The sequence below is a fragment of the Salvelinus sp. IW2-2015 genome, linkage group LG27, assembly GCF_002910315.2.
Source record: "Salvelinus sp. IW2-2015 linkage group LG27, ASM291031v2, whole genome shotgun sequence".
Taxonomy (NCBI): Eukaryota; Metazoa; Chordata; class Actinopteri; order Salmoniformes; family Salmonidae; genus Salvelinus; species Salvelinus sp. IW2-2015.
The window spans coordinates 37,945,852-37,958,854 of NC_036867.1; the positions used below are offsets into that span (position 1 = coordinate 37,945,852).

The 13,003-nt window shown below is 43.0% G+C and overlaps 1 protein-coding gene across 1 annotated transcript in view; it reads right to left on the minus strand.

Moving 5' to 3' along the window:
- The window catches only part of keap1a (kelch-like ECH-associated protein 1a), a 24,015-nt gene that overhangs the window by 4,082 nt on the left and 6,930 nt on the right, over window positions 1-13,003 (minus strand). Inside the window, exons 2-11 of the mRNA XM_070435568.1 lie at window positions 7,458-8,012; window positions 6,992-7,202; window positions 6,567-6,766; window positions 6,255-6,411; window positions 2,136-2,228; window positions 1,852-1,998; window positions 1,659-1,768; window positions 1,382-1,511; window positions 1,082-1,278; window positions 29-260 (exon numbers count right to left, since the gene is read on the minus strand). Of these exons, the coding sequence (XP_070291669.1) occupies window positions 29-260; window positions 1,082-1,278; window positions 1,382-1,511; window positions 1,659-1,768; window positions 1,852-1,998; window positions 2,136-2,228; window positions 6,255-6,411; window positions 6,567-6,766; window positions 6,992-7,202; window positions 7,458-7,498 (1,518 nt within the window). The 5' untranslated portion in view covers window positions 7,499-8,012. The remainder of the gene's footprint in view (window positions 1-28; window positions 261-1,081; window positions 1,279-1,381; window positions 1,512-1,658; window positions 1,769-1,851; window positions 1,999-2,135; window positions 2,229-6,254; window positions 6,412-6,566; window positions 6,767-6,991; window positions 7,203-7,457; window positions 8,013-13,003) is intronic.

The following is a 13,003-nucleotide window of genomic DNA, read 5'->3' on the forward strand; positions in this document are numbered from 1 at the left end:
ACACACACACACACACACACACACACACACACACATACTCACACACATACTCACCCAGTCCACTGCGTACAGTGGTCATGGGGGCCAGTTGGTGCCAGGTGTTGGAATCGGGGTGGAACCTCTCTGCTGTGTTCCAGCGGTTCTGGCCGTCGAACCCCCCCACCACGTACAGAGACCCCGCGCAACCTGCTACCCCTGCCCCCAGACGGGCTACTGACATGGGGCTCACAAACACCCAGCGGTTCGCCTCTGGGTCATACCTGGCAGAGAGCGAGAGAGAGTTAAAGAACGTCTAAGAAGCAGTAGATCTGTTCTATGTGCGTTATTTCTATGCTTCCCATTCTTAAGTTTTGCTTTTGAATCTTTACAATATTTTTGGTTATGGAAAAGATATTTCACAGCGGTTAAGATGGTACAAAGATTCTCTACAGTATACTTGCTTGTTTTGTCACATAAATTGAAATTAGGCAAACTATTACAATTTTTGCGATTTCTGCATAGTGCAATGCTCATTATCATTGTTATCATCATAACCTGAGCGCATGGGACTGTAGGAGCTATCAGAGTGTGAGTTAGATAGTATAACTAACTCATTGTATAGGAGCCAGGTAACTTACAGTGGATTAACTAAAGCTATGTACTTTGTGAGGTGTCTAGTAACACGTTTTGTGGGAGGATAGGAGAGCAGCTGAGAGGAGAGGCAAGGGTGGATGGAAGGAGGTAAGGAAGATAGAAAAAAAAGGCAGGAAGGACACATCTCTGAGGTATTCTACCAGAGCCACGGATCCTGTAATGACATTCCGTTGAAGATGAGTTCCTACCTTTTAGCCGCTCAACAGCGAGTTGTGAAGCATTCCCAACCGGATTGACATTCCTTGGAAGCAGGTACCAACACAGCCGGACCAAAGGCTGCCACACTAATTAGTCCCCCACCTTGGGCTCAGGAATTTCTACATTATCTTGGGGAATTTACACTACATCTCACACTCTTTCTGCTCTCTCTCCTCTTTCTGTCTTCTCTCCTCTACACCCCCCCTTCTCCTCACTATTTCTCTCTCCTCCCCCTCTCCCCCCTCCTCACCTCTCCACAGTGTTATGATGTGTGGATCCCTGGGACCCCCCCACGGCGTAAATGCTCCCGTCCACCACGGCCACCCCCACCCTGTTCCTGGGGGTGTTCAGGGAAGCGTGCTGACTCCACTGATTGGTCATGGGGTTGTAGCAGCACAGGGAGCTGGACTCAGTGTTGTTCTGTAGGGACAGGTTCCTACCTCCCACCTGAGGATGAGGGAAAGAGGAGGGAAGGATGGATGGAGAGGGGGAGAGGTTAGATAGACAGACAAGGCCGTAAAAAGCAAGGTGTGTGCGTGCGTTCGTGTACCGTGTAGAGCAGGCCAAACAGCACACAGGAGCCCAGGCCACTGCAGGGAGAGCCCATGTCAGCTAGCTTCAGCCAGACGTTCCTACCAGGGTCATAGGCCTCCATAGAAGACAGAGAGTGCTGCCGATACCTGGGATGGAACACAGGAGGATCAGACAGTACATAACCATAGGATTATATCATCATATCATATCATCCAATTATCTCATTGTATTGTATCGTGTCCTACGCTCTACTATCCTACTACACCACATCCCATCATATGTTTGTAGACTACCCTCCGGCTACGTAGATAAGCTGTGTTCCACGGTGAGGCGCAGGGGGGAGGGGCTTCCTCAACGCCATTTCCTGGAATATCTTAGACAGGAAGTCTCTACAGGAGTTGGCCTGGAATGAAGGAACATATCAATCAATCCCAGCCGCTGATCATAGATGAATAGACGACATAGGTTTCATAGATAGAGACTTGCCTTGCTGAGGATGGGGCAGGACTGGAGCTGTATCTTGATGAACTTGGGAGGCAGAGCGTAGACGTGGAGAGCATTGAGGAGGGCGTGGAGATACGGAGCTCTGCTCTCCACGTCCCATCGCACCCAGTCTGTACAAGCCTTGTACACCTGACATCAAGGAGCTCATGGTCAKACTTTGGCAGYCYGTTWTCTTGATTTTCACATAGAAATATGCATATAAGTGAAGTATATAAATATACACCTCAGGATAAACAATGTATATAGAATATAAATCAAATCCATACCTCTGACTCACAGAGCACCTTGAGGCTGTCCTGGCTGATGAGCTCCAACAGCTGACAGTGAGACAGACTGAAGAACTCCTCCTCTTTGGTTACCTGGGGTAGGGACAAATAGACACACAGTCAACACGCGTCACATGCTCACACACACAAACACAGTCCGTCAATAAGGCATTTCTATGTCCGACTAAGCACACTGTTTTTGTCTATAGGGAACAGGTGATGTCAGGGGACCCTTCACCAAACAACAGTTGCAGACTTCTCATGGTCTTATACAACATTGTCAAGACTTACCAAACTTGACTTTTTCATAACGTGTCTCTTGTACACGTACTGCTTAACTGAGATGTGTATATCTCAGTGTGTATATAAGGAGGGGGTCTGAGCCTCATAAAGTGCATCATATCTGAACAGGTATTGTTTCAGAATAAGGGGTGCTGTAGCTCTGCTTGTGTTGCTATTCTGTCTGTCTGGGGCATGGACTCGGGAGGAGAGTGGAGGGTGTTCTGTCTGTCTGGGGTATGGACTCAGGAGGAGAGTGGAGGCTGTTCTGTCTGTCTGGGGCATGGACTCAGGAGGAGAGTGGAGGGTGTTCTGTCTGTCTGGGGCATGGACTCAGGAGGAGAGTGGAGGATATTCTGTCTGTCTGGGGTATGGACTCAGGAGGAGAGTGGAGGGGTCAGAGAGAGTGACATCACTCAACAGGGACACAGTGCAGGGAGAGAGAGCAGGGTGAGTGAGGTTCAGATGGAGAGACGACCAACGAACAGACCACCACCACCCCTGACATCTGGACCGAGATGAAGGAGCTGAGAGACATAGTGCACAACCTGGGAACCATCGTAGTGGAGCAGAGAGAGAAGCAAAGTAAACATGGAGGTCAGACTGACAGCCAATGAGGCTGAGGTATAAAAACACAGTGGTGGACCTTAGAAGCCACCATGGGGAAGATGAAGATAAAAGAACACAGGTGATTTAACAGGTATGTTTGTAAAGGTGTAAATTGAAGGAACCAGGTCAGTCACAGCATCCCACTGTTTATAATGACTTGAAGAAGGGTTAACATTGTTTCATGTTGGATGTAAAGTCACTGGTGACTCTTAGTGTGAATATGTCTGTTGTTTTCAGGCCTGGAGGCCAGACTGAGTGCCAGTGAGAGCCAGGTGAGCGAGCTGACGAGAGCAGCTGCAGTTATAGTAAAACGGATGTAAACAACATTGATTTTGAGTTGGGGATCAGTTAATTTCACTAAATCTACATTGCTGCAGAATTCACTGTGGAACAAGTATAATGTATTAAATACCATTGAGAACCTGTGAACCATAAAATACACTGTCATTTGCACTCTGTGATTGAGAATAGAAGAATGATGTCATTGTATCAGTACCATCAAGTAATTCTCTCCTGTGTTCATGGGCAAACCAAAAGTGGCCTTCTCTGCTGGTTTGAGCCACAATGGACCTGTAGGCCCCTTCAATAATGTCACCACCCCGGTCTACACCAGAGTCGTCACCAACATCCGCAGGGCCTACGATCCGACAACAGGTAGTCACTTTACGGCCCAACCATATAGACTATTTTTGACTGACTTTAGTCTAGGAGTTCAAGCTATATTAAAGCATGTATGAAAAATGTTCTTGTCCTSTGCTCCAGGTATCTCCACACCACCAGTAAGAGGAGTCTACTACTTGAGATTCAATGCCATGAACTACTTTTCCATTGCRTTCAGAAAGTATTCACACCCCTATACTTTTTCCACATTTTGTTGTGTTACGGCCTGAATAAAAATGCAATTTTGTTTGTAGAACATTGAAAATCTGAAATGTCTTGAGTCAATAAGTAATCAACCCCTTCTTTATGGCAAGCCTAAATAAGTTCAGGAGTAAAACTGTGCTTAACAAGTCACATAATCATTTCAATGGACTCCCTCTGTGACCACTAACATTGAGTGGCTGCTGCCAACATACTGACTCAAARCTCTAGCCACTTTAATAATTAAAAATTGGATGTAATAAATGTATCACTAGTCACTTTAAACAATGCCACTTTATATAATATTTACATAGCCTACAATACTCATCTCATATGTATATACTGTACTCTATACCATCTACTGCATCTTGCCTATGCTGTTCAGCCATCGCTCATCCATATATTTATATGTACATATTCTTATTCATTCATTTACACTTGTGTGTATAAGGTAGTTGTTGTGAAATTGTTAGATTACTTGTTAGATATTACTGCATGGTCGGAACTAGAAGCACAAGCATTTCGCTACACTCGCATTAACATCTGCTAACCATGTGTATGTGACCAATAAAATGTGATTTGATTTGATCAATAATAGTGTTTAACATGATTTTTGAATGACTACCTCATCTCTGTACCGCACACATACAATTATCTGTAAGGTCCCTCAATCGAAAAAAGTGAACTTRAAGCACAGATTCAACCACAAAGACCAGGGAGGTTTATAATGCTCCTAAAGAAGGGCACCYATTGGTAGATGTGTAKAAATAAAAAGCAGATGCTGAAAATCACTTTGAGCATGGTGAAGTAATTAATTAGGCTTTGGATGGTGTATCAATACACCCAGTCACTACAAAGATATACGTGTCCTTCCTAACTCAGTTGTCAGAGAGGAAGGAAATTGCTCAGGGGTTTCACCATGAAACCAATGGTGATTTTTAACAGTTACAGAGTTTAATGGATGTGATATGAGAAAACTGAGGATGGATCAACAGCATTGTAGTTACTCCACAATATTAACCTAAATGACAGAGTGAAAAAATGAAGCCTGTACAGAATAAAAAATATTCCAAAACATGCATCCCTTTTGCAATAAGGCACTTAAGGAATACTGTAAAAAATGTGGCAAAGAAATTTACTTTTTATCCTGAATACAAAGCGTTGTGTTTGTGGGAAATCCATCACTGAGTACCACTCTTCATATTTTCATGCATGGTGGTGGCATCATCGTGTTATGGGTATGCTTGTCAAAGAAACGGAATAGAGCTAAGCATAGGCAAAATCCTAGAGGAAAATCTGGTTCAGTCTTCTTTCCAACAGACACTGGGAGACAAATTCCCCTTTCAGCAGGACAATAAACTAAACCACAAGGCCAAATATACACTAGAGTTGTTTACCAAGATGACATTGAATGTTCCTGAGTGGCCTAGTTACAGTTTTGACTTAAATCGGCTTGAAAATCTATGGCAAGATTTGAAATTGGCTTTCTAGCAATGATCAACAACCAACTTGACAGTGCTTGAAGAACCTTTTCAAAAGAACAAAATGGGCAAATATTGTACAATCCAGGTGTGCAAAGCTCTTAGAGACTTACCCCAAAAGACTTATAGCTGTAATCACTGCCAAAGGTGCTTCTAACAGATATTCTCTCAGGGGGGTGAATACTTATCTAATCAAGATATAATAGTGTTTAATTTTTAATATATATATTCTTTTGAAATGTTGMAATTATTCTTCCACTTTGACAGAGTATTTTGTGTAGATCGTTTACCAAAAATGACAATTAAATCAAATTTAAACACACTTTAACAACAAAATGTGGAAAAAGTCAAGGGGTGTGAATATTTTCTGAAGGCACTGTACATGTACAAGAAAGGTCAGAGAATCCTGTATAATTACGACTTCAAGCCTGACGATAAGCATAAGCACATTTCTAATGCTTTCACTCTAGAACTGATGAAGGGTGTATATACTGTGTACATGCGCAACCCTACATTGTGGAAGCTCTGGGATTCCTACCAAAACCATAACCCCTTCAGTGGCTTCCTGCTCTTCACAGTGTGAAAACATCATGGATGCTGTAATGGTCTCTAAAAGTCTGTATGTCAGGGCACCTTGGTTCTTCTAACGTCTATCAACAAAAGGCAAAATTGTCTTTGTCTCGTTGATGTTTTATAGTCTTTATGACATTGTGCTAAAATAGCTCATTTGTACAACAATATGACAGCTGCTTGACAGACAGCAACATTATTTTGGCCCAAATCCAACCCACATCTGAAAGGTTACTTCAGGTCACTTCAGACACATAGCCAGCCATATTGGCTACATTATGTGAGTGAGAAACAAAGTGTGTGTGTGTGTGGTTCCTACCTCGTTGAAGTGTGTGTTGATGTACTCGCGGCTCCTCAGGTGCAGCTCGGTGCAGCCAATCTCCTCAGCGAAGCGAGCGATGCCGATCACGTTGGCAGGCTCCAAGTTTTTAGTGAGGTAGTCACAGCAAGCCTTAGCCACGTCTTCTATCTGGTACCTGACAGACACACAGACATTTTAGACATGTTCAATGAGGTAGTCACAACATGCCTTAAAAGGTACAGAAGGATTCGTCATTTAAGACACCAGGAAGAACTTTATATGTAAACCATCTTCCAGTCAATTTATTTATGTCACCACATAGACTCTTACCTCATGGCGGCCAGTAGGAGGTGCAGCACACACTTCTCCCCCACGGTGATGCGTGAGGTGTAGGCAAAGTCAATGAGCCTCCCTACCATCAGGGGGCAGACATCACGTAGAGTCACCTCGGAGGCGTGGCACTCCTTAAAGCTGCTTGTGAACATGGCTTTGAAGTATGGGCTGCAGGATGCCAGCACCACTTTATGCACCTGAGGTTGGGAGGGGAGGTGTGGCCAATCTTATACATGTGGGTGGGGTCCAGGCTTTTACTCCAACCAAGCAGTAAAACTCCTGATTCAACTAATAAAGTATTTTACAGCCTTTTGCTTTGATAAGCAAACCTCAGGGGTAATGCACAAGGATAATGCTGTATTTTACAGTCAAGTATCCCGTTATACAGCTTTATAAGTAGGAACAAAGAGCATCCCTCTCACCTTGAAGTCGGCGGTCGTGTCCTTATAGGTGACGTGTAGGGTGATGTCACACAGCATCTCGTGCCTTCTGAAGTCCTCCATGGCCTGCAGGGCTCTGGAGGGGTGGGTCTCTATGGTGTAGTCCAGGTACCCAGACCCCCGCATCGACGGCACCGCGATGGCAGAGAAATCCGCATCCCTGGTGAGGAGCTTCTTCCTGGGGCACAGCATCCTGACCGATTTGGGGGGGTGGGGTTGTCTGTCTTAGGGACTGATTAACCAATCAATGGACTAAGCATTGATTTTCCCTGAATTCCCCAAGTCGACTTTTGCACCCGATTAATCCTCTTTGAATGATTGTGACAGTGCATAGTCACTCAACACGTGATACTTATCGATATTACTAAACGTTCAGGAGGAGTGTGGGTTTTCCCACGCAGTATCTGTTACTACAAATCAAAGTCCTACACAAGTAACAGCCACGTACCCCTCCATTTGTCCGATTTGATGATTATAACTTCCATCCATCACTGTTGGCAGTACTTCCTCCAGAGTCAATGTGTTGATAATATTGTCACCTCTCTAGCATAGCCATCTAGTGACTAGCCTGTTACAACACACACATAATCTACGCTAGTCAGTCAGATATCACAGAAAAAAACTGTCATGTTGCTAAGATTACTGATTTCACCCAAAGACTTCTAGTTCAGCCCAGCAATTCCAAATTCAGTCCAGAGATTCCAATTTTTGTCCAGAAATGCCTAAATTAGTCCGTGATATTTCAGCTTTTGGTCCTGATATTCCTGGTTTAAGAACTATTCCTATTTAGTCCATGGAGTTCTAGTTTAGTACAGAGATTCCATCTTTAGAGCAGATATTCCTGATTTAGTCCATGAGATTCCAGCTTGGTCCTTTGGTGTTGGGCCTCCAGTTCTGGGGTTCAGGAATGAATCATTGGTTGGTCATTCTTCACTTGTTGTCCTCTAAATCCATTATGTCCAGATTAGATGACATCAGGGATGATATGGTGGCATCTGTTTGTCTGGAGCAATTAAGAACACTCACTAGTCGTAGGAAAGGCAGCATGTGTGTATTCCTAATGGAGTGTGTAATATCAAACTGTTTTAACCCACCCCAATCACACACACACACAACACACACCACTGAAACAAACCGTAGGGCTGGTGATGATTATGGAATTTTGTGTAAAGATGATTGTCATGGCAAAATGACCACGGTTTTGTCATAATTGTAATTTTGGGTAATAAACTGTTTTTGAGCTTGTAACATATCCTTTAAAATTAGCTTTGCGCATACCTAATGAATAGAACAACGCATTTGTGACACCCCTGTCTCTAAACAAATGGTTTTCACCTCTTAAAATTTTGGAATTAAGCTGTTCTGCTCGTAAAAATAATGACCAACTTTACCCTCTTCATGTACACTGAACAAAAATATAAAACGGGCAGCATGCACAATTTCAAAGATTTTACTGAATTACAGTTCATAAAAGGAAATCAGCCAAATGAAATAAATGTTATCAGGCCCTAATCTATGGATTTCACAATGACTGGGTATACAGATATGCATCTGTTGGTCACAGATACAGTTGAAGTCGGAAGTTTACATACACTTAGGTATTAAAACTTGTTTTCAACCACTCCACAAATTTCTCTTAAACAAACTATAGTTTTGGCAAGTCGGTTAGGACATCTACTTTGTGCATGTGATTTTTCCAACAAATTATTTACAGACAGATTATTTCACTTATAATTCACTGTATCACCAATCCAGTGGGCAGAAGTTTTACATAAACTAAGTTGACTGTGCCTTTAAACAGCTTGGAAATTCCAGAAAATATGTCATGGCTTTAGAAGCTTCTGATAGGCTAATTGATATAATTTTAGTCAATTGGAGAGGTACCTGTGGATGTATTCAAGCCTACTTCAAACTCAGTGCCTCTTTGCTTGACATCATGGGAAAATCAAAAGAAATCAGCCAAGACCTCAGAAAAAAAATTGTAGCCCCCACAAGTCTGGTTCATCCTTGGGAGCAATTTCCAAACACATGAAAGTACCACGTTCATCTGTACAAACAATAGTACGCAAGTATAAACACCATGGGACCACGCAGTCATCATACCGCTCAGGAAGGAGACGTGTTCTGTCTCTTAGAGATGAACGTATTTTGGTGCAAAAAGTGCAAATCAATCCCAGAACAACAGCAAAGGACCTTGTGAAGATGCTGGAGGAAACAGGTACAAAAGTATCTATATCCACAGTAAAACGAGTTCTATATCGACATAACCTAAAAGGTTGCTCATCAAGGAAGAAGCCACTGCTCCATAACCGCCATAAAAAAACAAGACTACGGTTTGCAACTACACATGGGGACAAAGATTGTACTTTTTGGAGAAATGTTCTCTGGTCTGATGAAACATAAATAGAACTGTTTGGCCATAATGACCATCCTTATGTTTGGAGGAACAAGGGGGAGGCTTGCAAGCCGAAGAACACCATCCCAACCATGAAGCACGGGGGTGGCAGCATCATGTTGTGGGGGTTGCTTTGCTGCAGGAGGGACTGGTGGACTTCACAAAATAGATGGCGTCATGAGGAAGGGAAATTATGTGGATATATTGAAGCACCATCTCAAGACATCAGTCAGGAAGTTAAAGCTTGGTCGCAAATGGGTCTTCCAAATGGACAACGACCCCAAGCATACTTCCAAAGTTGTGGCAAAATGGCTTAAGGACAACAAAGTCAAGGTATTGGAGTGGCCCTCACAAAGCCCTGACTTCAATCCCATAGAAAATTTGTGGGCAGAACTGAAAAAGCGTGTGCGAGCAAGGAGGCCTACAAACCTGACTCAGTTACACCAGCTCTGTCAGGAGGAATGGGCCAAAATTCACCCAATTTATTGTGGGAAGCTTGTGGAAGTCTACCTGACACGTTTGACCCAAGTTAAGCAATTTAAAGGCAAAGCTACCAAATACTAATTGAGTGTATGTAAACTTCTGACCCACTGGGAATGTGATGAAAGAATTAAAAGCTGAAATAAATAATTCTCTCTATTATTATTCTGACATTTCACAGTCTTAAAATAAAGTGGTGATCCTTACTGACCTAAGACAGGGAATTTTTACTAGGATTAAATGTCAGGAATTGTGAAAAACTGAGTTTAAATGTATTTGGCTAAGGTGTGCGTAAACCACTGACTTCAATTGTACCTTAACAAAAAGGAGGAAGGGGTCGTGGATCAGAAAACCAGTCAGTATCTGGTGTGAACTCCATTTGCCTCATGCAGCGCGACACATCTCCTTCGCATAAAGTTGATCAGGCTGTTGATTTTGGCCTGTGGAATGTAGTCCCACTCCTCTTCAATGGCTGTACGAAGTTGCTGGATATTGGCGGGAACTGGAATACGCTGTCGTACACGTCAATCCAGAGGATCCCAAACATCCTCAATGGGTGACATGTCTCGTGAGTATGCAGGCTATGGAAGAACTGGAACATTTTCAGCTTCCAGGAATTGTGTACAGATCCTTGCGAAATGGGGCTGTGCATTATCATGCTGAAACATGAGGTGATGGTGGCAGATGAATGGCACGACAATGGGCCTCTCTTCACAACGTTGACATCAGAAAAACGCTCGCCCACACGATGCCATCTGCCCGGTACAATTGAAACCGGGATTCATCCGTGAAGAGCACACTTCTCCAGCATGCCAGTGGCCATCGAAGGTGAGCATTTTCCCACTGAAGTCGGTTTCGACACCAAACTGCAGTCAGGTCAAGACCCTTGTGAGGAAGATGAGCACACAGTTGAGCTTCACCGAGAGGGTTTCTGACAGTTTGTGCAGAAGTCCTTTGGTTGTGCAAGCCCACAGTTTCATCAGCTGTCCGGGTGGCTGGTCTCAGACGATCCCGCAAGTGAAGAAGCCAGATGTGGAGGTCCTGGGTTGGCGTGGTTACACCTGGTCTGAGGTTGTGAGGCTGGTTGAACTTACTGACAAATTCTCTGAAACAACAGCTCTGGTGGACATTCCTGCAGTCAGCATGCCAATTGAATGCTCCCTCAAAATATGAGACATCTGTGTCATTGTGTTGTGTGACAAAACTGCACATTTTAGAGTGGCCTTTTATTGTCCCCGGCACAAGGTGCACCTGTGTAATGACTATGCTGTTTAATCAGCTTCTTGATATGCCACACCTGTCAGGTGGATGGATTATCTTGGCAAAGGAAAATGCTCACTAACAGGGATGTAAACAAATTTGTGCATAACATTTGAATAAGCTTTTTGTGCGCATGGAAATTTTGGGGAATCTTTATTTCAAGCTCAATGAAAGATGAAAACCAACACTTTACATGTTGCGATTATATTTATGTTCAATATGAATAAGAAAATTGCTTTTGGTAAACTATTATGAGAACCTAGAGCATAGTTTCACTTCCTTATGGCTTATAAATAGACGAGAGGACAAACAATCATACCAGAAATTGCATAGGCCTAGTGTGGTGTGTGTCACCCTAAAGCTAGCCTGATCACAAGTCACAAGACCTAAACGCACCCCCAGGAGAGAGAAGGGGAGAGAGCGAAAAGGGGGAAGGAAAGAGAGGGATGGAAAGAGAGTGGAGAATGGCCAAAAAGAGAGAGTGGATTAGAAAAAGAGGGGAGTGAGGAAGAGAAAGAGAGAGAGAGTCTTTCATATCAACCCCCCCCCCCCCCCCCCCCACCCCCCCCCCCCCCCACCCCCCCCCACCTCCGTATAAAGGTCCATTGTCCTGAGCTGTGTCCCCTGGTACTGAACTCCTGATCTGGCTTAAGGGGTTTTAACACACCAAAACTAACCCTGTCGACACAGCAAATAGGCGTACAGTCCACAGCACACAGAGTGAAAAATCTGCAGAGCTTCAACTACTGAAACTAAGTTACACCGCTAACATACCGTACCAGTCAAAAGTTTGGACAAACTTACTCATTCAAAGGTTTTTCTTTATTTTTACTATTTTCTATATTGTAGAATAATGTCAAAACTATGAAATAGCACATATGGAATCATGTAGGAACCAAAAAAGTGTTAAACAACTAAAAATATATATATTTTATATTTGAGATTCTTCAAAGTAGTCACCCTTTGCCTTGATGACAGCTTTGCACACTCTTGGCATTCTCTCAACCTTCATGTGGAATGCTTTTCCAACAGTCTTGAAGGAGTTCCCACATATGCTGAGCGAATGCCAAGAGTGTGCAAAGCTGTCATCAAGACAAAGGGTTGCTACTTTGAAGAATCTCAAATATAAAATATACTTTGATTTGTTTAACACTTTTTTGGTTACTACATCATTCCATATGTGTTATTTCATAGTGATGATGTCTTCATTATTATTTTACAATGTAGAAAATAGTAAAAAATAAGGGAGAAACCTGGAATGAGTAGGTGTGTCCAAACTTTTGACTGGTACTGTATATGCTATACAATGTAACAAATACTAGTTGAAACTAAGACGCTGTTTTACAGCACACACTGTTCAAACACTGTGACAGTAGCCAAAAGTTAACCATTAACAGAATCAACAGTGGGTGTGTCCACATGTAAGAGAACCAACGAGAACACACAGTGCTGTTCTATCACTGAGGGTTGCATCTCAATACTTAAAGTGGCTTCCTCTCCTCAGCTCATCCCCTTCATCATTTAACAACCTGACTAGAGGCATTTACAACATGGTATTTGCTATGTCATAGCCTGACACTACAGTATTCACTCAATGCTGCTTGACACTGTTATCTATGTCAATAAAATAATTTCAGGCTAGAGGTTATATGCTGAGCAACCAAACATGGTCAGCAAATTCAAAATTAACTGCCAATAAATAAGTTCTCAATTGTTTAACTTCAGTTCAACTGGATGAGGATAATGTTTTATTATTTCATAACAGGATGTGCGCATATACAGTACACACACACACACACACACACACACACACACACACACACACACACACACACACACACACAACAGAGCAGAGCAGA